Here is a 25138-nt window from a genome sequence, read left to right on the forward strand (position 1 = left end):
GACTATCTGCTTCTAGGACTCAAAATCTGAAAGTGGCATTGGATCGCGTTGTGGCTTACGAAATTGCCGAAGTTGCCTAAGTTTTCATTGCTTTACTGGTGGACAACGGCCATCTAGGCTGATTTTGATCTTTTGGATTTTTTTTTTTAAGATAGCAAGCGCAATGGAACTTTTTTGACATAAATCTTCAAAAGAGTCATCCATAGGGTCTTCTAGGAATAAATAAATTGAATTACGAACTTTTTCAAATGTCGCTATATTCTCGATATTTAAGATCAGTGGCTCTTCAAATCATTTCAAAGTATGACAGCATTTAGGAAAAACAGAAAAAAAAAAAACAAACAAAAAAGAGTCCAAACATATGGAAAATCTATGGAACATTCACTTAAGATACTGAGGCGTACATGGTAGTTCGTACTTAAAGAATTTTTAATCCGTGAAGCTGATCAAAAAGTCTGGGTGGCAAGTCCTCTAACTGGTTATCAGACAGGTCGCTATTTTTAATAAAAAATATCGCAACTGAGCTTTAAAGTGCCAGATATTACCATAGCAATCTCATTAAAAGGCTTAGTTTACCATAGCCTGACCGACCAGCTTTGTTGGGAAAGTGAAAAGAAAGGAACAGTTTCCAGACACACAATATGATGATACGCTTTTTCTTATTAAAGAAATCACAATCTGGACGAGGTCTTAGTTAGCAATGATTAAGGTGTTAGCATTGTGCTCTCAAGAAAAGGGAGTTACTATTTATTAAATAAATAGGGTGTTAGGTATTTCAAATTGCTCTCTTGGAAATCCTTAAAAGTAGCAGTGGAATTGCATTTGTATCAAGAGGCCTACTCAGAGCCTATGAAGCAAAGTCATATTATTAGAAACGGTGGTAATGCTTTTAAGTGATTCTAAACAAGCCCCTGTCACCATCACAGGACATAATAAAAGTGTAAGGTTTCGCTCTGAGTTATGATTAAGGCTATCGCATTATGCTATATATCTTGAATGCGGCAAGATGAGTCTGAGAAATGTCTGTTAATTTTGCGTATACGTACTATTTGCAATTACAAGGCTACACACATCAATGGAACTGCATGTGTATCACTGAATATCACTTACAGCGAAACGATCTGCCTCAATTGATTAAAAACTCCTCGCGGTAACGACTTTATCCTATTTTTTGAGAAGTCCCTGTAACCAACATTGGATAAAAAGGTGTCACCTATGATCACTATCCTAGCAACATGCTCTCAATGAAAGCAAGTTATTGTTCATTAGATATGGTGATTAGCATTATATGGAAAACTTATTTGTGTCCTAATTTATGGCAAGAAGACTCCTTGGACAAATTCCGGTCATTTTTCTAAGTATAGTACCTTTGTTCGACGAGTTGTTATTAATCAAGACAACGAGCCAACCATTCATACCAAGGAAGACTATGTTTCGAAACGCTTGAATAGATACATATAAATAAAAATGACTCTTTTATTCCTCATTATTGCTCGTGAAAATACGTTCCTTTCCGCTTCTAAAATTATCTCTGTCAGTAGATCAACGAAAACGTTTCTTTGAGGAACTCGTAGTCTTCTCAATAGGACAATCACATAAAAGACATAATGATTTGTAGGCATGCAAAAGTGACTTTATTTGAAGAACTTACAAGTTAGTTACCTAGTACTATTATTCATGTGTGTCATAACTCACTGCAATAGCTACAACAATTCTGAGAGATAGGGTTAAGAACAGGCAAGCAGCCATCATACCCCTCCGTGCTCTGTTCGACTTAATGAGTACTATACATTATACATTTTTACGTTTATATAGCGCAGACTTCTATGTGGATATATTCAGTCGCGCTTAAAGTATTTAAGGTTGAGATCGGATTTTTATCAGGCACCTCTGGCAGCCGCTTCAGTCCATGTAGTGATCTCACCCTCCCACCCATCCCACCCCAGGAGGACATCCACTACACAGTAATGTCGTGCATGGGAAATTTACGTCTCTTACCCCTAACCTTACAGGAGACGGGACCCACGGCTTTACGTCTTATCCGAGAAGACGAAACAATGTGAGTGAAGCATCTTGCTTGAGGACACAACGTTATACCCCAGCCAGGACTTGAACCCGGGCCAACCGACCCAGAGTCCAGCGCACTGACCACTGGACTACTCACGCCTCACGCCTTAATGATATGCTTTTGCTCCCGATTGAGAAAGGTTGGCTTATATAAGAGAAATCTTACTCACATTGGGTCACTGATCAGACTTAAAGGTAACAACTTAGCAAAAAGTTTATATTTTTGTAAGAAAATGTCTCTCAGCCGACAATTGACACTTTAATCCGCGAAACTAAACTCTACTCGTAGATGGTCGCTTTTTTTATTCGACGACTGAAACACATCTCGAAACAGCAACCTTGTGTTCGAAAACATACTTTATATAAAAAACCTGTTCAGTCCATCTATTAAACTTTCAAAACAACAAAATGAATATCTGCTACGACACAAAATCTGAAAGTGGGATTGCATCGCGTTGTGGCGTACGAAATTGCCGAATTTGCATAATTTTCCATTGCTTCCCGGGGGGAAAACGGCCGTCGAGGCGTACTTTGATTTTTTGGATTTTTTACAGAGAAACAAAACGCGATGGAATTTTTTGACATAATTCTTCAAAAAGGTTCATCCAAAGGGTCATCTAGGAAAAATGAAATGACTTATGAACTTCTTCCACTGTCGCTGTATTCTCGATATTTATGATCAATGGCTCTTAAAATCATTTAAGAGTATGACAGTATTGAGGAGAAATAGAAAAAAATGAAATTCGGTGGAAATGAATGCTTAAAACCATTACAGAGAATAGGATGATTTAGAAAAAAACAAAACAAAAACAAAAGGTCCAAAGTTATGGAAAGTCTATGGAACAGCCACGTAAGATACTTAGGGGTATATGGTGGTTCGTACTTATAGACTTTTTAATCCGTGAAGCTAATCAAAAATTCGGGATGGCAAGTCCTTTAACTGGTTATCAGACAGGCCGCTATTTTTTGATAAAAGATCACAACTGAGCTTTAAGGTGCCAGATATTACCGTAGCAATCACATTAAAGGGCTTTGTTTACCATCGCCAGACCAACTCGCTTTGTTCGCAAATTGAAAAAGAAAGGAACAGTTTCCAGACACTCAATAGGACAAATCTTTTAGTTATTAGAGAAATCACAACTTGCACCAGGTCTTAGTAATTATTAAGGTGTTAGCATTTAACTCTCAACAAAAGGGAGTTCTTAATCGGTAAATATGTAGGGGAGTAGCTATTTCAAATTGCTCTCTTGGGTATCATTGTAAGTAGCAGCAGAATTGCATTTGTATCCAGAAGCCTCCCCTTATTACAGCCGATGGAGCCAAGTCGTGTTATTAAAAACTCCTGGCGGTAATGTCTTTAGATGATTTTTAGACAAGCCTCTGTTACCAACATAGGATATAATAATAGTGTTCGGCTCTAATTTGAGATTAAGGCTATAGCATTACGCTTACAATTAAAGCGAGAGACTGTTTATTAAATGGTAGGGTGGTAAGTATTACTCGATATCCTCTCGGGTCTTATATGTGGCAAGGTGAGCCTTTGAGAAATGTCTTCAAGTTAATTTTGCGTACACATTAGATTTGCAAAGGCAAAGTTACCCACGTTACTGGAATTGCATGTGTATTAAGAAGATCACTTACAGCCGACCAATCCGCCTTAATTGATTAAAAACTCCTTGCGGTAACGACTTTATCCGATTTTTTGACAAATCCCTGTAATCAACATTGGATAACAAAATGTCAGCTATGATCACTGTTCTAGCAATATGCTCTCAATGAAAACAAGTTATTGTTTATTAGATGTGGTGGTTAGCATTAAATGAGAATCACGCTGGTACCCCTCTGCTCTTTTGGACTTAACGATATGCTGTTGCTCCAGATTGATAAAGGTTGGTTTATCTAAAAGAATCTTACTCATATCGGCTCACTATTCGGAATTAAACGTAATAACAAAACAAGAAATTTATACTTTGAAAAAGGTAAAAGGACCGTCTGCTAGCACGCAAGTAGCAGCGGAATTGTATCTGTCTTAAGAAGGGTACTTACAGCCTGTGAAGCCAAGTCATGTTATTAAAAACTCCTGGCGGTAATGTCTTTAACTGATTTTTAGACAAGTCTCTGTCACCAAAATTAGACATAATAAAAGTGTCAAGTCCTAACCCTCAGCGATGAGAAAAGTTGTAGCAATATGCTTCCAAGGAAAGCAAGTTACTGTCTATTAAAAGGATAGGGTGGTAAATATTACGGAGTGATCTCTTGGTTATTCTTTTACGTGGCAAGGAGAGTCCTTGAAAATTTCTTGAAATCTTCTGTTCGTATGAGTTTGCAAGCATAAGATTGCAAGCATCAGTGCGGCCTTCGACAAAAATCTCCTAACGATCGATGTTGTTGCAATTTGACTTTTTAAGAAGTCTTTGTTCTGCTTACAACGAGAGCGGTGTATTCCTATTCATTAAATTAATAAGTAAGTATACACTACATAATGACTTCTTGGGTATCCTTTTTTGTGGCAAAAAGAGTCCTTGGAAAAATTCTTCTGATTTTATGTAGATATATAAGATCTACAAGATTGCACGCGTCATTGGAATTGCAAGTATATCCAGAAGACTACCTACAACCACTTATTTCAAAGGTTCTCTCCACTGCTAATGATATTTTATCATTTAAATATTTAATATCTAAGGAGCAAATATTTTTTGGGCTTCTTCCAAAAAATGGTTTGGAATTCAAGAGTCTTATAATGTCAAACGCGACCAGTGGGAAACCCGAACACCAGAAAACAATCCTGGCGATAATTTCTTCAACTCGTTCCTAGACAGTTCCCTATTATCACGAATCATTAGGTAGTTTATTTATCTCGCCGCTGGACATGTTTTATAAAATATTTTGATCCTGAGGTAAGGAAATGAGTGTAACGTTGACAAATCGTTTTCACCATCTGATTATCACGCAATGTTATAAAATGTTAATAAAAGGAGACTAATTCGATAGTTTTACGGCGCGACGTTGCCAGAAATTGCAAATTAAAATAGATAAAATGGAGATCGTAGAATATTTAAGTTTACTTTAGACTTCTACATTCGTAGATTTTAACAGGCGATGCGGCGAGTGACCAATAGTTTGAAAACACACTGAAACAATTATCTGTAAGGACCTTTCGAGAAAAAGAGAACTGTTCATCAGCGATGTTGCGTAGGATAAGTCACATAAAGAAATCGATATATTTCAATTTACCGCCTTAAAGTACAAATAAAGTCTCTCTATCACAGAAGATTGAGAAGGAAAAGGCTTTTCAGCTAGAAAAGAGTTCTTCCTTACAGGTATCGTAGCCAGCTTTTGTTAATGAAAATCTCTGGTGACATGGTCTTTAACTTGTTTTTGGACAAGTTCCTGAAAAAAATGAAAATGTCCAAGTCATTTACTGGCTGTGAACATTGAACCGTATTTCTCACAAAAAAGATCATTTTGTCTTATATATGACAATTTCGACCATAAGGTAAAAAATTGCTTAGAATCTCACACCACATGTATCATACAGAATTAATTCCGAGATTATAACAGATGTTGAAACGTTGTAGGGATCATGACATGATGTTACTGTGTCATACTTTCCGTTAAACCCACCAACACAGTAGTTGTCATTTATCACTCTAAAAATACCTCTGCTACTCATTCCCAGTCAGTTTTTTACAAACAAACCTCATACCTATTCGATGAAATTTGGGGCTGTAATCGATCTTCATCTCTAAAGAACCTAACATGTAACTTAATGCATCAGCTTCTTCTAGATCATGTTGTTTGTAACTTAACTACTTACAGTTTTACAGTAGCTCTTGGAATGCTCTGTGGAATTGATCTCAGCTGTTTCCGTTGACAATCAACACCCATGAAGCCCCTCATGTTACCTTTGAGAACTGTGCATTGACAAGGTTCAGGGCAGCCTAACAAACAATGGCAAGATATTTACTAAAGTTGATGTTTGGACACTTTACCTAAATTAGCTTTTGAATGCTCTCTTTAGATATTCTGCTCTATACAGTGTAGATCTCGATTTTCATCGCATATCATTTTGTCCCTGGCTTTGTTAAAAAGGAAAGTGTATTTGGGTAAAGAACTCTCATTTGCAGTGAGTAATAGTTAAAACAATAGATTTTTATCAGAAGTCGACGGACATCGAGTTATGAGCAATTCAATGATTTCAGATTCTTTACCATGACTAGAGAGACCCAAGTCAATACTTTTGTACAACAGTGTTGTAGAGAAAACAAATATTATTAGGCTTCTTAACGGGGTTTGTGTCATGCGCCAAACATTCATACATAACTGAATAGTCCCCAAGATTGCCTTGTTAAAAAGAAGAAAAGAATATCCATCCTCCCTGGTGGCAAGAGAAATCCCTCCTGCTCAACGTTTTCCTTTAAATGGAAGGCACGCGTGGTAGCCTGGTAATAAATGTTTTCTCTGTAATACTGTTAGGTTGGTACCATCCAAATTTCTTCAAAGCATTTTGTCAGAGGGACAATTATGTACATATATGCGCATACATTAACCTTAATTTAACTTGACAGACTTACTCTGAACAATGAGGCTGATGTTTTTCCTCTTCAACAGGCCATTGCTGTCCACCTCACAGCTGTACCTTGTATTTATTTCTTTTTCAGTAATGTTCAGTTGAAATTTTACACTTGTGCTGTTTTGCACAACAGCTCCATCTTTTCTCCAAACAATGTATGGAGCCGGTCCACCTTCTGCCTGGCACCACAAAGATGAAGAATGGTTGAACAGGACAAACTGCTTCTGTGGTACCTTTGTCAGGTTTGCAGGAACTAAAGAAAAATTCATAGACTTAAATATTCATTTTTCGTCTTGACTCAAGCGTGGGAAGAAGTAACAATTCTGAGTCCCTAGGAGAAATTGAACCTCAGCCGTTCGAATACCGCGCTTCTGCGCTCTAGCTTTCTTATCATTTTCCCTCAGTTATACCATAAAAACATTTATTGAAATAAAACTTTCAAAATACTTACCTGTTTCACTTATTGCCTTTCCCTCATAGCTTGATTTCGAAAACCGGTATTTTTGCTGAGCTGAAAATCTCAACCACATGTTATGTCCACTGGATCGCCGGATAATATCAGGGGTTTTCCTTCCACAAAATACACCCAGTAGTTTAGCAGACTGATTATAACCATCACGGATCTCAAGATACTCCTCATCTGCACAAGGCGCTCCAGGCACCCTGTAGGGCTTAGAGATGCGAAATCTTATTTCCACATATTGTCCTTTCTCCACTTGAATGAGCTTTGTTGTATCAAAGTCTGGGATACGTTTCTGAGAGTACACTTCCGTGATTATTGGAACTGTAACAAACAACGTACTCTTATTAAGGAATACGTATTCACATACATTGCGCAGAAATGCGATTAATCACTGATTGTGAAGTCTCCTGTTCAGTTCACTTTCATTTCTGCTCGCCCATGTCATATGTCTTTCGCTAACGACCAAACAAGTCGTCTCGCAAAAGTTTAACGCAGCCGCCAGGATTTGTATTAAGTAAAGTATTGTCTCCACGTTTTATAAATATTAAAATATGTAATACAATGCTGTAAACATCTCCTGGAGGAAAGAAGCCATAAAAAGAGAATACTACCTTGACGGGATCGCAATGGCGACTGTTAGCGAAATAAATGAGTAGGTATGTGAACTATGATCACCATACACCCAGACGGACCAACGTTTGCTTAAAAAAGTTCGGCGCCGGGCCAGGAAATTTAGTTTGAATTATCCGAAGTATATGCCCTACAAAGATCGGCTTCGTAAACTTTCTCTGTTACAACTGGAGTATAGGAGGAAATGAAAGACTTGGCACTTATTTGCAAAGCTAGAGCAGGCCTCGTGGATCTCGGCCATAAAGGTTTCCTCTGCTAAACCGAAGTACATCAATTCACGCTAACTCAAATACTAAGTACCTATGCAAAACGAAACTATTTCACGTGTATCAGTTAGGCTGAACATCAATTGGGACATTGTTCTGTCTCCTTTTCCGTTTACTATTTTAATAGATATGATTTCATCATTCATTTTGTTTACCCAAGTTGTTTATTTACCTGTGCAACAAATTCAATAAATACAAAATGCAACGTAGTCAAACCGCATCGGAACGCGTAACGCTTAATACTCGATCAAAGGAAACTTGAAGGAATGATAACGACGAGCAAATTTTTCACGGTCGGTCACTTCACTCTGCGAGTTCATATCTCAGCTAAGTGGCTACTGTGTCTTTAATGTGCTTGTGGGCTAACAAACACTAAAGAGTATAAATAAATGCATTACGTCCAGCAAAGAGCGACTGTAGCCACCATTCGTTTTTCCAACTATGATTGGGTATCCTAATAACTCGAGGAAACTAACACTCACGAACGTGAGAGAGGTATATAGGGCTTGGAAATTTGATAGATATGGGAATTTTCCAATGGTTAGTGATTCATCAGCTCTGGTTGTTTTTTCTTTTACAGTGATGCATACTTCACATTTTCTCAGAAGGTCTTCAAACTAACGCCAAAGAAATTGGGACTACTGGAAAGTTTTCTCGAAATTTGTTTCTTAGACTGAAAATTCACCACAAAGTGACACAGTTGTTTACCTCATGGAAAACAAAATTAAATTGAATAATTCATTAAACTTCTTAATTGAATAGGAACAATTAACTTACTTAAAACAGCAGTGAAAATCCACATGCTATTGATAGACATCTTCCCTAACAAAAGGAAATAAATGAATGTAAACTACGTCTATCCTGAAACCTGCACAGAGCTATAGTCATAAGCAATGCTGAAAATGTGCTTGTAGAGTTAGGCCAGTAATTATATAAATGTCTAGGAAAAAAATGAACAAGTCGTAAAGTAGTCGAAGTGAGATGGTTTAACGACCTTAACCGTGTACTGACTTATTTGCATTTCACTGCTATCTAAAAATAACTTGACAGTCTTGCAGTTGCTAATCATTCTACGCATGTAGTAAATTACTTGTCCAAATACATCAAAACTGACTGCGTATTATTTTTCGAGACAAAAAAAAATAATCTCGGTCAAAAACAATTGTAAAAGGAAATATGGAATTTATTGTCGTTGTTTGCTCCTATAATCCTACACATCGCTCTTTCCTCTTTACCTATTTTCCTTTGTTTTGTTTTGTTTTTTTGTGAATAATGATATTGGACAATTTGAAATTTTGGAAATATCATTACTTAAAATTGTCGAGTTCAGTCGATCAATTATCCTGTATGGACATGTACTCTAGTGCTCTAGCCTATCCTGACGTTGTTTTTCAGCTAATTGTGCTCAAATGTAGGTGGAAAACTTGGGGCAGATAAAAATATCGGAAGTACCCGTGTCAAGAGTATTTTTTATTTATTCTTTTCCATTATTTTGTACTTTTTTCTTCTCAGGGCGAGTAAGTTTGTTTCTCGTAATAATCCATGTTGTTCCATGCCCGTTTAACTGAGTTCACTTGAGCTCATCTAAACATCTTACGATGTTTGCCTAATGAAATTCATTTCTGGTTCTTTTCATGGAAACAACCTAATTTGCCTCGGTGAGACCTGATAAATAAATAGAATAAACCAACACAGCACGTATAACAACAAAGTCACCTACCTAAGGGAAGAATATCTTACAACTTGAGTTATCTCACGGCACGTGCTGTTCCAATCGCTTATACTATAGCACGGAAAATTTTCCGTCGTATGACTCAGAGAAAAATAATAATTTTGACAGATGTTTCAAGCTTCCGCTTGGATACGATAAAGGGAGAAGTTTCCCGTTATTTCACTATTATTTATTCATGTGAAGTTATAAATTAAAGTTCAACAAGAAGTTATTTTTCATAAAAAAGATCATACTCTTTTCCTGGAACTAATATTGCGGGACATTGTGAAAGATCACCCGTGAAAATTGATGTAGCCAAGTGAATCTGTTAGGATCCTATAAAACATTTCAGTCTCAAGATGGTGATCATAAGTAGCTAGTATGCAAAAAGGGTCTGTGTTTCTTGTATTTTTGCTTTTTCTCTTTTAGCTTATTTGAATACGAATTGACCAAAATGGTAGGGGAGGTTTTTTAAATTTAAGCCTCAGAGGAGAAAATCGAGAAAAGTTCCGCTCTTACAACTGAACAAAAAACAAATTAGATGTTGAAAAAGTGAAGGAAAAAGCTTCCAACTAGAAACTTTTAAGGCAGCCTAACGGCCTCGTCTACATCAGACGGAATAATTACTTGCCTCAGTTAAACCTAATAAATGTATTGAATGAACCAACAGAGTACGTATAACAACAAAGTCGCCTACCAGTCGCATTTACTATCGAACGGAAAATTTTAATTCAGATCCCTCAGAGAGCATGATAATTCCGACAGCTGTTTCAAACTGTCCCTTTATAAGAAAAAGCGAGGAGCATCCAGCAACTTATTTATTTGTCTCTAGTGTAGACGTATTCGATTTGTTTGTAAATAAAAGAACATTCTCTTTTTTTATAAATTGGCCCATTAAGGACATTGTTAAAGTTTACCGCCAAAAACAAAGGTAAACGGATATCTCTTAAGTTTTCGTAAAATACTTTAGGCTATGTTCACACGGTACCGAACGAATTTTCGAACGGCCGAAAATTTCGACCGGACATTCTGTTTTCACGGAACCGTGCGAAAGTTTCCTTGTGTTCAGATGGAACTGATAAACGGATGAAGTTTATGACACTTGTCAGTGGTTTTATCATCTCCTCATGCGCACAACGTTTTTTTAACCAAGTGCAACTGAAATGGTGTTGACGAAAGAGAAAAAAAGCCAATTCGGATAGAAGCACGGATAACGAATATTTCACTTGGACGGATGAGGAGACAGCACTACTGCTCAATGTTGCTTTATCATACGGTATGAGGAATGACAAGAAATTTTCATTGAAAGATATCCAAACAACGATGAATTCGAAGTAGACCCAGCACAGTTCCCAAACTGTAAGGATACTAGCATATTCTCCAAAGACAAAATCATTGTGAAGTTGAAGAGGATAAAGTTCGGTTATCGGAAAGCTGTAGATTCTGGAAGACGAAGCGGAGGTGGAAGAGTGGTACGTAACAGTCTTATTTGACGAATGCGCTGAACTATAGCCTGAATGTCCGGCTGTCGAAGCTATGGATAATGGCATTGAGACCGCGGAAGAGATATCCGGTAATTATAATCCTGACGAAAGTAAATCGGGGCTACTACCTTTCGCTGCGAATGACCCTACAAGGGAGGATAACACTGGTGAGACAACCTTGGATGGAAGTGCCAATGATGCAGGTGAACAAACTGTTGATACAAGAAGAAATTTAATTTCGAAGCTAAAAGAGAAAAAACATTCCAAGCTCACGAAGAAAACCAGAACAGAGAACAGAATGTTAGCCCTTGGACAGGAAGAACTTCCGTTGAAAAAGAGAATGATCAATCAGCTTGAAAAGTCAGAAGAAAAATACATGGAAAGTATGCAAATTTTTACCGTTAGTTTACACCCTTTAAGCTCCACATTGCAGAATGGATTTAACATGCTGGGGATGATAATGCAGCAGAATCATCAACAGAACCAGCATCTGCAGTACAAACATCCCGAATATCAGCAACAGCAAAGCAACATGTCAGGTGTTTGGCATTTACAGGATCCTTCTCATTTAAGTAAGTTTTGAACATTAACATTCACACTGTGTCTACCCTAACTGTTGGATTGTGCACCGTTTTAGTACTCTGTTAACAAAGTTGAGTTGTGCTTATTATATGCACTGCCAGTTTGCCAGCTCACTAGGTAGAAAAACGTTGGTAGGCTTACCTTGTTATTGTACTATTTACCTCAGAGATTTTCATTTTTTGTATGCATTATACTGTACCAGGAGCAATTTCATAAATATAAATGGTTAAATTTTTTCTGTTACTTGTTGCCATTAATAGTTGTTGGGTTTAATGTTTGTAAGTACTCCCTTTCTAACTTCATAAGCTTCATGCTTGTTAAATAACGTTCAATCACAGGAATGTCAGTCTTTCATCTTTATCTTATTAACTAGTAAGATCAACACAAGTATCTTGGAATAAAAACATGCCCAAGTTGGACACAACTGATATCTTGCTGTACTGGTATGAACAGGAAACTATCTGACGATATCGAAGGTAAGAGTAGAAGTAATTTTGAACGTTTTAAAACTGCAACAGAGTGTCAAATGGGGCCGGCTAGGTGTGATCTCTGAAATACCAAACTTCTGAGGAGTCATCAGGCAAAGTCATATATTTCCTGTTTTAAAATTCTTTGCAATTGACCAATTTAAATTGGCAGCATTGTTAGTGGAATACTCCACAAAAACTTTACGAGTCTGCTTACTCATAGTAGCCATTGTCTCTTGATTCCTAGCAGCTGTAGTGCCAAGTTGAAACTCCCTGTCGTCCTTAACTGCTTTGTCAATAGCCTCATTGGATATATGATCACCAGTCACCTCACATTAATTGTGTAGAATAAAGCATGAACGTATTACATGAAGTAAATCATTGAGATTTATGTCTATCTCACGTTTCAGCGCTCCAAATCTTCCCTTAAGTCTGCCGAAGGCACGTTCGGTAGCTATGCGTGCAGAACAAAGGCGCCACCCAAATAATCGTGCACACTCACCGGCAATTTTATCGCGACGTCAGTGAGACAGTATCTGTAATCACAGCTGGCTTCCACGTTTTAATGAGTATCTGTTTCTTCGGTTAATGTAAGCAGTTGCATTTTCTAAGGGTTGTTTAATAAATATATTTGTTCCATCAACAGCTCCTATGCATTTCGGAAAGCCATGAGCATCATAAAACTTGGCAACTGCCTCACACACTTCTTTTGATTTTGGTAATCAAATGCAATCAACCCTAAGGACGATTGAAATGCATTTGCAAACTCGTCGAACAGTTTCAGACAGTTGATTTTCCGATGCCGAATGCATTAGAAACCTTGCGGTATCTCCCCTCGTCCGATGAATAGTACAAAGCTACTGCTAACTGCTTCTCAACATCAATTGCACATCTCATATTTGTAGATTGCTACTGCAGAAAAGGTTTGACCTTATCACACAGTTTCATAAAACTCTCCTGGGACATTCAAAAGTTTTCACGCCACTCATCCAACACGACAGTATTGTTTACAAAATTTTCCCACCGAAGTGATGTCCCAAAGGTCTAATCCAATGTTTTTGCTGCTTCGATGTCTTCGATTTACAGATAGATGATGTAATGTTTGACTTAGTAGGCACACAGCGCCATGCTCAATTGTTTATTATGCAACAACACAGCCCACGTGCAATGTATGTAATGTATGCTAATTATGCCAGCTTAAACATGACATCTTCCTTTCCAACAACAACAACATCAACAAAAAATAATAAGAATAGGAATAATAATAATAATAATAACAATAAAAAACTAAACAAAGAAACAACGTAGGTGAACAATTTGCGTGACAACAATCCCTGAACCTGCATATTACTAGAACTCAATGTTTGTTCCACACTGTTGTGACTGCCAAACGTACTTGAAAACCTGTCCATAACTAACTATAACATAGCCTCGTAGTAAGCAACTGTAAAAGCCAACATAGTCAATAAAGTCGAAACAACCTAGTTCAATGCCTGGTCACTGAATGTGAACAGTTCGGTTCATAACATAGCTCAATGCCCAGTCACCGAATGTGAACAGCTCAGTTCATGACATAGCTCAATGCCTGGTCACCGAATGTGAACAGTTCAGTTCATGACATAGTCCTCCCTGAATCTTGCTGGTAGTCTGACAGTCCGGCCACTCGAGGTACACTTGGGGGTGTTTGTTGAGGACTGCATTGGTTGGATGAGTCCAGGGAAGGGATGGCATCATCAGGTGGTGCAACACCAACCAGCGTCTCGGCCACTGCTAAGGGTGTGGCTGGCTGATCAATAGGTGGTCCCGCAATCACCTAGGGAGACTCATCTGTTGGGAGCAGGTGACGATGGTTTCGTCGGTAGGCAGTACCATCAGGTGTTGTAATCATGAAGGACCTTGGAGCAGTATACTGTGGAATAACAATGGTAGGCTCCCAAGTCTTTCCTTTTCTTATTCTAGCTGTTTCACCTTCCTTAATAATTGGCAGTGGTTTGGTATACCGATCATAATACACCTTCTGCTTATCACTCCGTTGTCGCAGCTTCTGCTGGGGGTTATCAACCACTTGAGGTTTCAAAAGAGACTCTACGGTAGGCAGTTTGGACTTTAACATGCGACTCATTAGCAACTGAACAGGCGACTCCTTTAGTCCAGATTTTGGTGCGTTTCTATATTCTAAGAGAGCTATGTAGGGATCATTGCCATCTTCAAAAGCCTTTCTAATTAAGTTTTTGATGGTCTGAATTGCTCTCTCACTCATTCAATTAGACTGAGGCTATCTCGGAATAGATGTGGATACTTCGAATCCCCACTCACTTGCAAAATTACGGAAGGCCTTGCTTGCGAAGGGCATATTGTCAGGAACAATTTCATCCGGAATACCATGTCGGGCATACAAGGATTTCATGCTAGTAATAACAGAGTTATACAAGGATTTCATGCTAACAGAGTTATTACTAGCATGAAATCCTTGTACTAGCATGAAATCCTTGTACTAGCATGAAATCCTTGTATAGATTATTTCTCTACTGCGAGGATCGTGCATTATACGTAGCTATAACCGCAGTTCAAAATACATGAACTTCATATATTCACCGTATCTGATTTATCATCACGGGTTTATTAGGAATCAACTTAACGGCCTGCTCCCAGTTGGCTTGTTAGCTCAATTGGTAGAGCGCTGCACTAGTATCACAGAGGTCAGTGGTTCGAATCCCGTACAGGCCTGATTTTTTTCAGGTCTGATTTTCGCTATTGCATAAATAGCGCTCTCTATTGCGAGGATCGTGCATCATACGTAGCTATTACCGCAGTTCAAAATATATGAACTTCATATATTCACCGTATCTGATTTATCATCACGGGTTTATTTGGAATCAACTTAACGGCCTGCTCCCAGTTGGCTTGTTAGCTCAATTGGTAGAGCGCTGCACTAGTATCGCAGAGGTCAGTATTTCGAATCCCGTACAGACCTGATTTTTTTCAGGTCTGATTTTCGCTATTGCATAAATAGCGCTCTTTACTGCGAGGATCGTGCATCATACGTAGCTGTAACCGCAGTTCAAAATATATGAACTTCATATATTCACCGTACCAAATAACAGAGTTAGCTGTCTTGTCTTTGAAAACACAAAGTTCAGGATACTTAGAGTAGTAGTCAACCACAACTAAATAGGAGTTAGAATTCAATTAAAAAATGTCCGCGCCAAGCTTCTGCCATGGTCTCTGAGGGACTTCATGAGGCAGGAGAGGCTCTCTCTGATTCTCCCTTTGATACTTGGGACATACTGGGCATTTGGCAACCACAAGTATCAGGCAACCATTTGTCAACGTCGCCTACGTGCATGGTAAGCTCGGCATGTTCTACAAATTTGCAAGATAATATTATGTGCAAAGAATTTATTGGTGAATCCTTCTGTTACAAGGCTCGATATTCATTAAGGCTCTAAATCTCGATACTCGCTGTTCTCTCTATAAAACGCAGTCCGTATTCAAGACTACCGTCGAGGTTCTGGTCTGTAAAACTCTCAAGTGTCACTATATCCTATATCACATACCCACAACCGGTGAGGTAAAATCAGATAATCACCAACTTAATAAAATTAAATGAGTCTGTGGGCGGTTTCACGAGTGTTCACGACGGGCGTTCAATATGGGCGTCTCGTAATTTTTGTTTACGTTGAGAAGATGCATTTTCTACATTTTGTGATCCACGGAGCGCACTCGATACTTACCTCATAATGTTGTCTAGACTGACGTGTCAAATTAAATCTGTTGATAGATAGCCATGTGCCGAACCTCACTTCTATGCTACGTGAAGAAAAATTAGACCCCCTCCTGACTTTGCGCAATTCAATAGCGCAAAATCGGTAGGGGTCAAGAAATTCAAAGTCGTATAAAGCTCGTCGTGTTCAAACGCCATGCAATTTATGCGTGCGCTTCCGGTTGAGTAGGTCCTAAATTTTATCCATTTGTTATGATGCATACTTGGAAAAGGTTTGTAGCGCAAAGAGCTTTAATTTTTTTCATTCATATAAAGTAACGGTTTTGGTATAAAATCTGACATTAAGTTTATACTGCTATGACCAAGCAAGCATAATGGCTTTGAGTAACAGTGTTCTGAAATGAACTAAAAAGATATGCGTTTCTGGAAGTAACAGATTAATACTTTCGATTTGCAAGTTCGATTTAAAGGCTTCCTCGATAAAAACTATTGATTGAAACTAGATAATATCCGAAATTGCAATCGGAATCGTAAGCCTGTCATCAATGCGGAGAGCGGAGCATCGTGCTATTTTTATGTTTAAGGTAGTTAATAACCTTTCTATGCACACTTTTTACTGCTCTTTTAACAGCAACTATCATAACTATAATACACGATCCAAGCGAAATATCCGCAAATCATTCGCACACAGAAGATGGGGGCACTAGATAACAACAAAGTTTGCAGCGGACGCTTGGAATGCCTTACCCCTTTCCCTAAGAGATGTGCCCACCTCAAGCCAATTTAAGCGTGGTATAAAGAAAGCCCTTTTTTAATTAGTTTCGTTCTTTGCATGTTAATTTTCAAATTAATGTAGTTTTATCTTCATATTTTTCGATATGTATTTTTTTCTTTTTCTTTTTAAGTAATTAGATTCTATGTAGTTACCTTTAGAGGACCCCTCTGTAAGCAACTTTTTTGTGATGTTGGCATCCTCAGTAAAGATTAACTATTATTATTATTATTATCAAAAAAGCATTAAGACCGGCCATACTACTGAATAAAAGTACACAGAAAAATCGTGTGGCCACTATAGAAAGCTCACGGCGCTTTGCAGTGGGTTTGCACATAATTATGGAATCTAAATTAAGGTTTCTCTGTCATGTAATTTTTCTGGGAAGTTCCGACCAAATATGCTGTTTATATAAAAAAAGGTTATTTTGATAAAGTAAGAAGAATTAGCGAAGGACTGAATTCCAAGAGGGTTTATTACCACTGGAATACAGGTTAAAAGTCTTGAGACACTTTGGGTGATATCACTACAATTTAATTATTCCCCACCATTCTCCCCCAAACAATGTTGACTTTGGGCGTTTGTAAACTTTACTAATACACGGTGATTATTCAGTTCTACCAGCATTTTTAGAGGGGATAGGAAGGGGAGGGGAGGTTTGCATGCCTGAAGTGGCAAACAGTGGTGTTTTTTAATTCATATATATTTTCGTTATAAGATATGTTTTCAACAACTGTCCCATGGAGTTTTGACCCCCTTTGTAGTCCTATGTAAAAGGAATGGGATGTGAGTATTTATTTAGACCGGGATTTTCCGTATTGAATGAAATCTTGTTGTTTCACGAGATATTTAGAGAGCAGCCTATCTTACTCTTATGCACCAAAATATAATGAACCGAAGATTACAAACAATTTGTTGATTTTAAAAGAATTTTGCAAACGTTTGATTCCTTTTTTAGACATTTTAAATCTGCGCAGGTGATCCTCTGGGTAATGTTCGCAATTTGTGCAATAAACCAATCAAGTTTTATTGAAACTCACCTCACTAGATTTAGACGGAAAACAAAAACTAGAAAATGAACTAACAGGGCCTTTCAAGTCAAATTCTGCGATATCCGTTTAAAAAAAATAAAGAAACATTAGTAACAAGAACAAGAACAAGAACAAGAAAAATAATTTGCGCAAAATTTTTCCCTCTTAACGGTAAGGAATTAGTAATTCCTCGTAAGAGCTATAGTGTAAAAGTAATTATTTGAACAAATTAAGTTGGCTACCACCACATCACTCAGTGCGCCACAATGATATCTTTAAAACAATACATTTTCCTTCGATTCACTCAGAGAAAGAAAATAAATTTGACAGATGTTTCAAGTTGTCGCTCTCCTAAGATAAAGGGAGAAGTTTCCGCTATTTCATTATTATTTATTCATGTGAAGTTAAAAAATTTAAGTTTGACAAGAAGCTATTTTCGAAAAAAGATCATGCTCTTTTCCTGCAACTAATATTGAGGAAAATTGTGAAAAATTACCTGGTAAAAACTGATGTAGCCAAATGCCTGTGCTAGGGTCCTGTAAAACATTTTAGTTTCGAGATGGTGATTATCAGTTGCTAGTGTACATAAAAGATCTGGTTTCTTGTATTTTGCTTCTTTCTTTTAACTTAATTTGGATAGAAATTGAAGTAAAATACAGCCAAAAAGGGATAATTTTATAAATATGACGAGGAGCTGAACAACTTTTGCAGATGAGAACATCGAAAAAATGCAACTCCAAGATAGAAAATAATTCCCAAGGAATTACAGCCTTCAGGCCTCGTCCAATCACACTGAATAAAAAACAAAAACTAGGCTTTTGTTATACCCATGCTCAAAACTGTAGGAGTCTCAGTCAAGAGGGAGTTCTTTCGTGTAGAAATGGCGCCACAGATCTCAGATAGAAAGTAGCTGTTATGCAATTGTAAGGTTTTGTATTTTGGAGAAGCCTCAGAACCCAGCCTTTTCAAGCCTTAGATGGTATCAAGGCTGATAGTTTCTAAAGAAACTGTTTGGGGCTGCGTCGGTGGGGATAACGAAATAATTTAAATATATCAACAAAGTTGAAGTGGTAAATTGGCCACCGTTACGATTATAAAAGCTGACGTTTCGAGCGTTAGCCCTTCGTCGGAGCGAATAGAGGAATTGTGGGTTGTGTGTGCTTTTAAAGGCAGGAAAAAAAAGCTACGTTATTGATGGGAACATGGCAACGAGAAGAACACGAATAAATTAGTGGAATGAAAAGCGTTCGTTGATACCTGTGGGATTTAGACTGCCGGTTTGAAAGATGAGCTTTTGTTCAAGAGTTTTAGGGCTTTTTGTGCTACCTAAGTGTAAGGAATGACCGCAGATTGCCATATGTTGCTTAGAATGATTAGGTAAATTAAAATGTCTAGCGACTTGTTTCGATGTGTCCTTGTCATTCCTCTCCACGTCGCGAAGGTGTTCTCGGAATCGGTCGCCTACTCTTTTGCCTGTTTCGCCGATGTAAATCTTTTTGCAATAAGTGCAAGTTATGCAATAGATTACATTGGCGGAGGTGCACGTGACGTGATCGGTGATCTTAATGGATCGTTTGGGTCCCGATATTTTCTCAGTGTTGTGAATGAAAGGACACGTCTTGCATCGTGCACGAGCGCATTTAAAATTGCCTGGTTGGTCATTAGTCTGAAAAGAACTTCTGACCAAAAAATTGCCTATGTTTTTGTCGCGTTTGAATGAAATGAGCGGAGGCTGCAAAAAGATAGTGCTTGTCTCTGGATCGTTTTGAAGTAATTTAAAGTTTTTAAGAATGATGGATTTAACTGAGTGGTTGTGAGAGTGAAGCGTGAGAGTGAATGGAATGCGGTCGGAATCTTCCTTTTGTGACGTTTGTAGTGCTGAACTGTAGTGCTGAGGCTGGGGGGATACAAATACTCGAACCACCAATTTATGGTTCCAACCTGGTACGAATGCTAAGTATCAAGAATCGACATCTCACGAGAGTAACAGGTCAAAATACGTAATTCTTTGGAGATATGGTTTCCCACTAAGGGAAACCCCTATTTCCAAATTTTTCTTTTTGCGTAATTAAGACGCAGTATCTCTAAAAGCGGTCTAGTACATTTTGGTTTGATTTCTTTCAAACTTTGGCCCATTAATCTATCTTTCTTTAAAAGTAATCGTATACACCACTTTGTTTTTCTTTGTTCTGAAAATTGCTTCAGCGCGTTAAGCGCTAAAAGGTTTATTTTTAGCAGCGCCAATCATTACAAATGGCACAAATTGCCGTGCTAGTCTTTCGAAAAACTCTTGGAATTTTTTTTGCTACGCATTTTTAGATGGATCATATATAAAAAAATATCGCATTGAGTTTTTCTTTTCTGATGGCTCTTTAAGTTGAGAATTATTGTTCAGTTTGACACCTACTTTGCCATTGCCTCAATGACGGTAAGTATGCAACTTTGGTGTTCCCTCAGTACAAAAGTTTAACTTCTTCCCCATGATATTTTTATTTAGACTAACTATTCAAACCTGTTGTGGAACAATCAAAGGCTATTTTAAGGCCAATATCTCCAACGTGCAATCACTTCCGATCATAATTCCTCCATTGGTAGTGGAAGCAATCACTTAAGTACTGACGACGGAGGTAAATCGTTAGTTTCTCATTGTTACTTGGAAGGCGCTATTCGTAACGCCTAAATATCGAGTTTCTCTCGCAGTACAACTTGAACTAGATAGAATTAGTTTCAGACTAGTTGCTCTAATTCGTCGTTTCTAGATATGAAAGCAAGAATTTCTTACCTTAACAGCGATCAATAAAAAGCGTTAGGTAAATATCGAACTAGGTTGGCCAGGCAGATTCACCGATTTGGCTGAAATTTTACATATTAACTTGCTTAGGGGTGCTAATTACAAAAAAGACATCCTAAGATTGAATTTTATTTTACTTGGGAAATTATGGTTCACGGCCACTCGGAGCCCTTCTGGGATATGGAAATAAGGCTGACGAAGAGCATCTTTTCAATTCCTGGGTTTCCTTTACTTACCCATTTTTGTATCTGTTTTTGTAGCTTACTACCTCTAAAGTAGGCGTAAGCTACTATGCTGTCCTGTTGAGTGATGGTAACAATAGAATCCGAGAGTGAGTGAGTGAGGGTAACAATAGAATCCGAGCCCACAACGAACTCTGCCGATTTGATCCGATATTGCCCGATCTCAACTCCTTTTTGTATCTACGGACTTCTGTGAAGTCGTAGATACTACGCTATCCAGAGTGTAACGTAAGTCCGTCCGTATGTCTGTAACAATAGAAAACCTTCTAGAATGCTTGGACTTCAGTTCGGTCTTTTCCTATATCGTCCGATTTTCGCACTTCCCGTCGGCGATCGTAATCGCAGTTTTTTTGTCTCCTGCTGGTTTTGTGTCGCATTGCTGCGATTATTTGCTCCGCAAATGAAATATTTACCCCCAAAGGAGTTTTTCTGTTGCACTGCGGCGATTATTTGTCCTGAGATTGATATTTTACTCCAAAAGCGAGATGAACGCATAGAATGATGCCCTTCTAGTACCCCCTGACGCCATCAAAATATTTGTGCAAACGACGGATTCTAATTGGTTCGTTGATCTCCTAACCATAGAAGAAGTTTGGGGACAAAATTCTGCTTAGCAAGGGAGGTAGGGGCAGTTATAGGCTTTTCAGGTGTCAATGTGGTAACATAATCAATTTATACGATTGATATATTTGTTTCGTTCATCACAGTGCTTGGTTTCACAAAATCTGCGTCTCTTCCTCTGTGTTTCGAATAGTGAATTTCGTAGAAAAATATTAAGGAAGGGTTGAAACACGCCATTCAATTTACTCAGTTTTAGGTGTTGTAAGGTCCCTAAAAAATACCATAAGTTCAGAAGCCTGTATCACCTCTGATATGTGGAGTTAAAACAATTTGTTAGTTTTCTAAAACAATATTTGTAATAGGTTATTTGCAGCAGAAATTTCGTAGCTGGGAGATTTTCATGCGCTCCTACACCGCCCAGTAGAATATGATAAGGTTCGTGGATAGTGTAGTCCGCAGAAGTCCACAATAAGGGGTGATGTTGTAAGAAGAAATTAGATGCTAGTCATTTTAGTGGTGAATAGGTTCAAGGATAGTTATCTAGAATAAAGCAAAATATTTTTATGGTTTTATTTATTTAGGCAGACTTGCGAGTCATGAGTAAGATAACAATTAAAACAACTTGAAATTGGATAAATACGACTCAAGGCTTAGCTGTATTTAACAACACAATCATCTAATAGGCATATCAGAAGTTACCACTGTGATGAATAAATGAGTAAGTTATCAAAAGTAATTTTAGATTGAATAAATATGATTCATGGCTTTAACTATTGCAATACAACACAGCCATAAACTAAACTGAATCGATCGGTGGATTTTAGAGTCTTTTAATCCAGGTTCATCGAAATGAACGGCCTACAAATATGTGTCTGAAAGTAGAATTACACAATCGAAACTTGCAAACGCGAAGCAAATAAAGGCAAAATGAAAGTATACAAAGCCCAAATAAACCGAAATAACGAACACTTACAAACAATCTAGGGGTTCCTTCTCTAAATAACTGAAAATTGTTCGTCCAAATCGATAGGATGAAAATGATTCACATTCACAATCTTCAGAACAAAATCATCATACACATGGCCGAACACTCGCTCGGCCTGAGAAAAAGTTGCGTCATGTTAAAATCATGAAATGTCCGTTTGGAACCTACACTATCTTTGTGACGACAAAATCATGAGTAAGATTAGTTGGTAGCTTCAGATTTAGTAAATAAGATTAATGGCTTAGCAGTGTAGTACAACGTAACCATCTACGAAAATTATAGGAAGTAACCATTGCAATGAAAAATTATAAACTTATGAGTAATATACCAACAGTAACTTGAAATGGACCGTAACTTTAGATTAAATAAATGAGATTCATGGCTTAGCATTGCTATACAACACAGCCTGCTACTGAATGCTTACAATACGTAAGATATCTGTGGTAGCTTCTAATTGAAGAAAAAAACGAATTATGGCTCAGCATTGCTATACAACAGCCATCAACATAATATATCATAAGACGTTAAGATTGAATAAAACAAATCATTCGTAAGATGGCAATATATGGTAACTTTGAGGTGAATAATTATGATTCATGGCTTAGCATTGTAATACAACAAAGCCATCTATAGAGCATCTGAGATGTTTAGGTCAAATTGAACAAATTATAAGTATAAGGTATTCATCAACAAAAGATCTCTCTACGATATGTAAAATATTTAGGTTGTAATAAGCAAGTAATAAGTAAGGCACTGATATCAGCGTTTGATCGAATCATTTCGATTTATAACTTAGCATTGCCAAACAACACACCCATCTACTTAGAATCTTACCAATTTTAGCAAAATGACAAAGTAAATAAGGAGTGAGAAATAATCCTTTCTCTGGCAGCCTATAGTTTGCCTGCTGTTCTGATCAGACCCTGTACATCAAACACCTCCATACACTGCCGCTTTTTCTGCATCTAACACTAACTGAACTGAAATTCAAAATGACATTTGGAAGAAGTACATAAAAGACTACTCAAAGGTTAACTATTGTGAAAAACCTCAGTCTCCGCCAGTCCTTTGGAATGACTTCTCGGATCGGCAACTTTATGATCCTCCAAAAAGGGTTAGGAAACATTGTCTACTTTAAAGCTCACTCTCGTTTCTAAAGTAATATCTGAATTAATACTATAGTAAAGGACAGAGATGGGCCCCTATAATAACTAAGTTATAACAGTTTAAACCTTACCTGCTACTGAAGGAACTTAACATACTTTTGATCTCTAATAGTGCTTGTGCAAAGTGTCGCATATAGAGCCGAACCTCAAGCTAAACAAGATTGGCGCGTAAACAAGTATCCTTAGCAAGTAATAATCTAAAATGACCCATTTTATTAAATTTCGCTCATCGAATTTCTAACTGGTATATATAGCACGACACGAGCACTTATATTTTCACATTAAACACTAAGCTTGTATTTTGACACTATTTACGAGAACTACTGTTTCAGCATTTGAGAGTCACTACATGTGCCTTGATAGAACCACACACCTAATTAATCAATTCCAAAGTTAATTTGTCTCATAGAGAATGCATTCATCTGAGAATAGAGTTTTTGTTTAAACCCTCGTTTCTTTTGTACCATCGAGCGCTTCGTAAAACTGATCAAGATCGATGTCATTGTCAAACATGGCCAGCCGTGCTCTTGAAGACTCTCGTCCCGAGGCTGCTGGGAGATTTTCATCTGCTTGGTTTTTATCTGTTACATAATAACAGGACACAAAGCAAAAAGAAACTATTCAGTAACTTGCCTTGTGTTAAATACTTACACTGTGCTCAGACTAATTCGTAGCGAGATGGTCATATAAAGTGGGGCACAGTAGCGCCACGCACCGGGAGAGAAAAACCGCTCCAAAACTTTATAGTGAGCAAAAGCCCTTTCACTATTCGAATAAACCGCTTCACGTAGTTTAGATGGGAAAACAAGGTGACGAAATTTTAGAAACTAACAATTTGTGCAAGGTATGATGAGGAGAGGTTGTTCACCATTAGTCTTCCAAATTGATGAAAAGATTTCAGTATATTTAATTTCTTATTTTCTAGAGGAAGCAGAGGGTTTTAAAACATACCCTTATTCACAATAAACCGTTCGTCTTCCCCAGCATCATAGTCCATGTAATCTTCATCTTGCGCGAACTCTTTGTGGTCGTTTTCCGACACTTGCTTTTTTTTGTCAGGCTCATCTTCCATGTCATCCTCATGTTGTTCCTCAGATCTTTTTATACCGTTTTCTAATTCTTCTTCGTGTTTCTCAGGCTCGTCTTTCTTCTCTGATGGATCTTCGTGGTAATCCTCTGGCTTTTCACCTTGTTCAGTCCTAACTCTCTCTTTAGGCTCTTCATGATTGGTGTGCTTTACGATTTTCTCATGCTCACTTTGATCTTTCGACTCGTCATCATTGTCATCGCTGTCATCCCTCTCTGGGACTTGCTGGATTTGAACTGTAAAGAAATAAGTTAAAAAAAATAAAAAGTGCACTGTACCACGGGTGTTATCTCCTGTAGTATCAGTCGCACTTTGTTCATGGGCGACACAATGTTCTACACATTCGTTCCCGCCATCCACAAAGCGTGTGTAGTGATTTAGAATTAAAATAAACAGTCCAGACTATTGTCTTTTACAAAGATGAAATGGTCAGTTGGCCTTTGATGGAATCTTATTCAATCGATGTCATGTCTCTTCTTGGCTTTCTCCAATAAAATTTACTAACGATTTTGTAATATCGTCAAAGATGTGGTCGG

The 25138-nt window shown here is 37.7% G+C and overlaps 1 protein-coding gene and 1 long non-coding RNA gene across 2 annotated transcripts; both read right to left on the reverse strand.

Moving 5' to 3' along the window:
- Nucleotides 1–1106: 1106 nt before the first annotated feature.
- LOC148742739 (uncharacterized) lies at nucleotides 1107–9834 on the reverse strand. Its single transcript, XM_088748265.1, has 9 exons — nucleotides 9720–9834; nucleotides 8777–8821; nucleotides 7092–7424; nucleotides 6642–6893; nucleotides 5885–6008; nucleotides 5386–5457; nucleotides 4114–4185; nucleotides 3709–3780; nucleotides 1107–1182 (listed from the first exon to the last, which is right to left on the reverse strand). Exons 2-9 carry the CDS (start codon nucleotides 8814–8816, stop codon nucleotides 1107–1109), a joined length of 1041 nt encoding a protein of 346 aa, XP_088604391.1. The 5' UTR covers nucleotides 8817–8821; nucleotides 9720–9834.
- A 13601-nt stretch (nucleotides 9835–23435) lies between these two features.
- LOC148742740 (uncharacterized) lies at nucleotides 23436–24618 on the reverse strand. Its single transcript, XR_015999803.1, has 2 exons — nucleotides 24467–24618; nucleotides 23436–24096 (listed from the first exon to the last, which is right to left on the reverse strand). It is a non-coding gene; the product is annotated as an uncharacterized LOC148742740 (long non-coding RNA).
- Nucleotides 24619–25138: the final 520 nt, after the last annotated feature.

The sequence above is a fragment of the Stylophora pistillata genome, chromosome 1, assembly GCF_964205215.1.
Source record: "Stylophora pistillata chromosome 1, jaStyPist1.2, whole genome shotgun sequence".
In the NCBI taxonomy this organism is placed as follows: Eukaryota; Metazoa; Cnidaria; class Anthozoa; order Scleractinia; family Pocilloporidae; genus Stylophora; species Stylophora pistillata.

Bases quoted from the DNA above. Each gene is read 5' to 3' on its own strand.
- LOC148742739 (XM_088748265.1), bottom strand. From the start codon at position 8,816: ATGTCTATCAATAGCATGTGGATTTTCACTGCTGTTTTAA. The intron at 6,894-7,091 runs GTAAGTATTTTG...ATTTTTCTTTAG, and splicing joins AAAGGCAATAAGTGAAACAG to TTCCTGCAAACCTGACAAAG. The intron at 6,009-6,641 runs GTAAGTCTGTCA...ATTGTTTGTTAG, and splicing joins CATCAGCCTCATTGTTCAGA to GCTGCCCTGAACCTTGTCAA.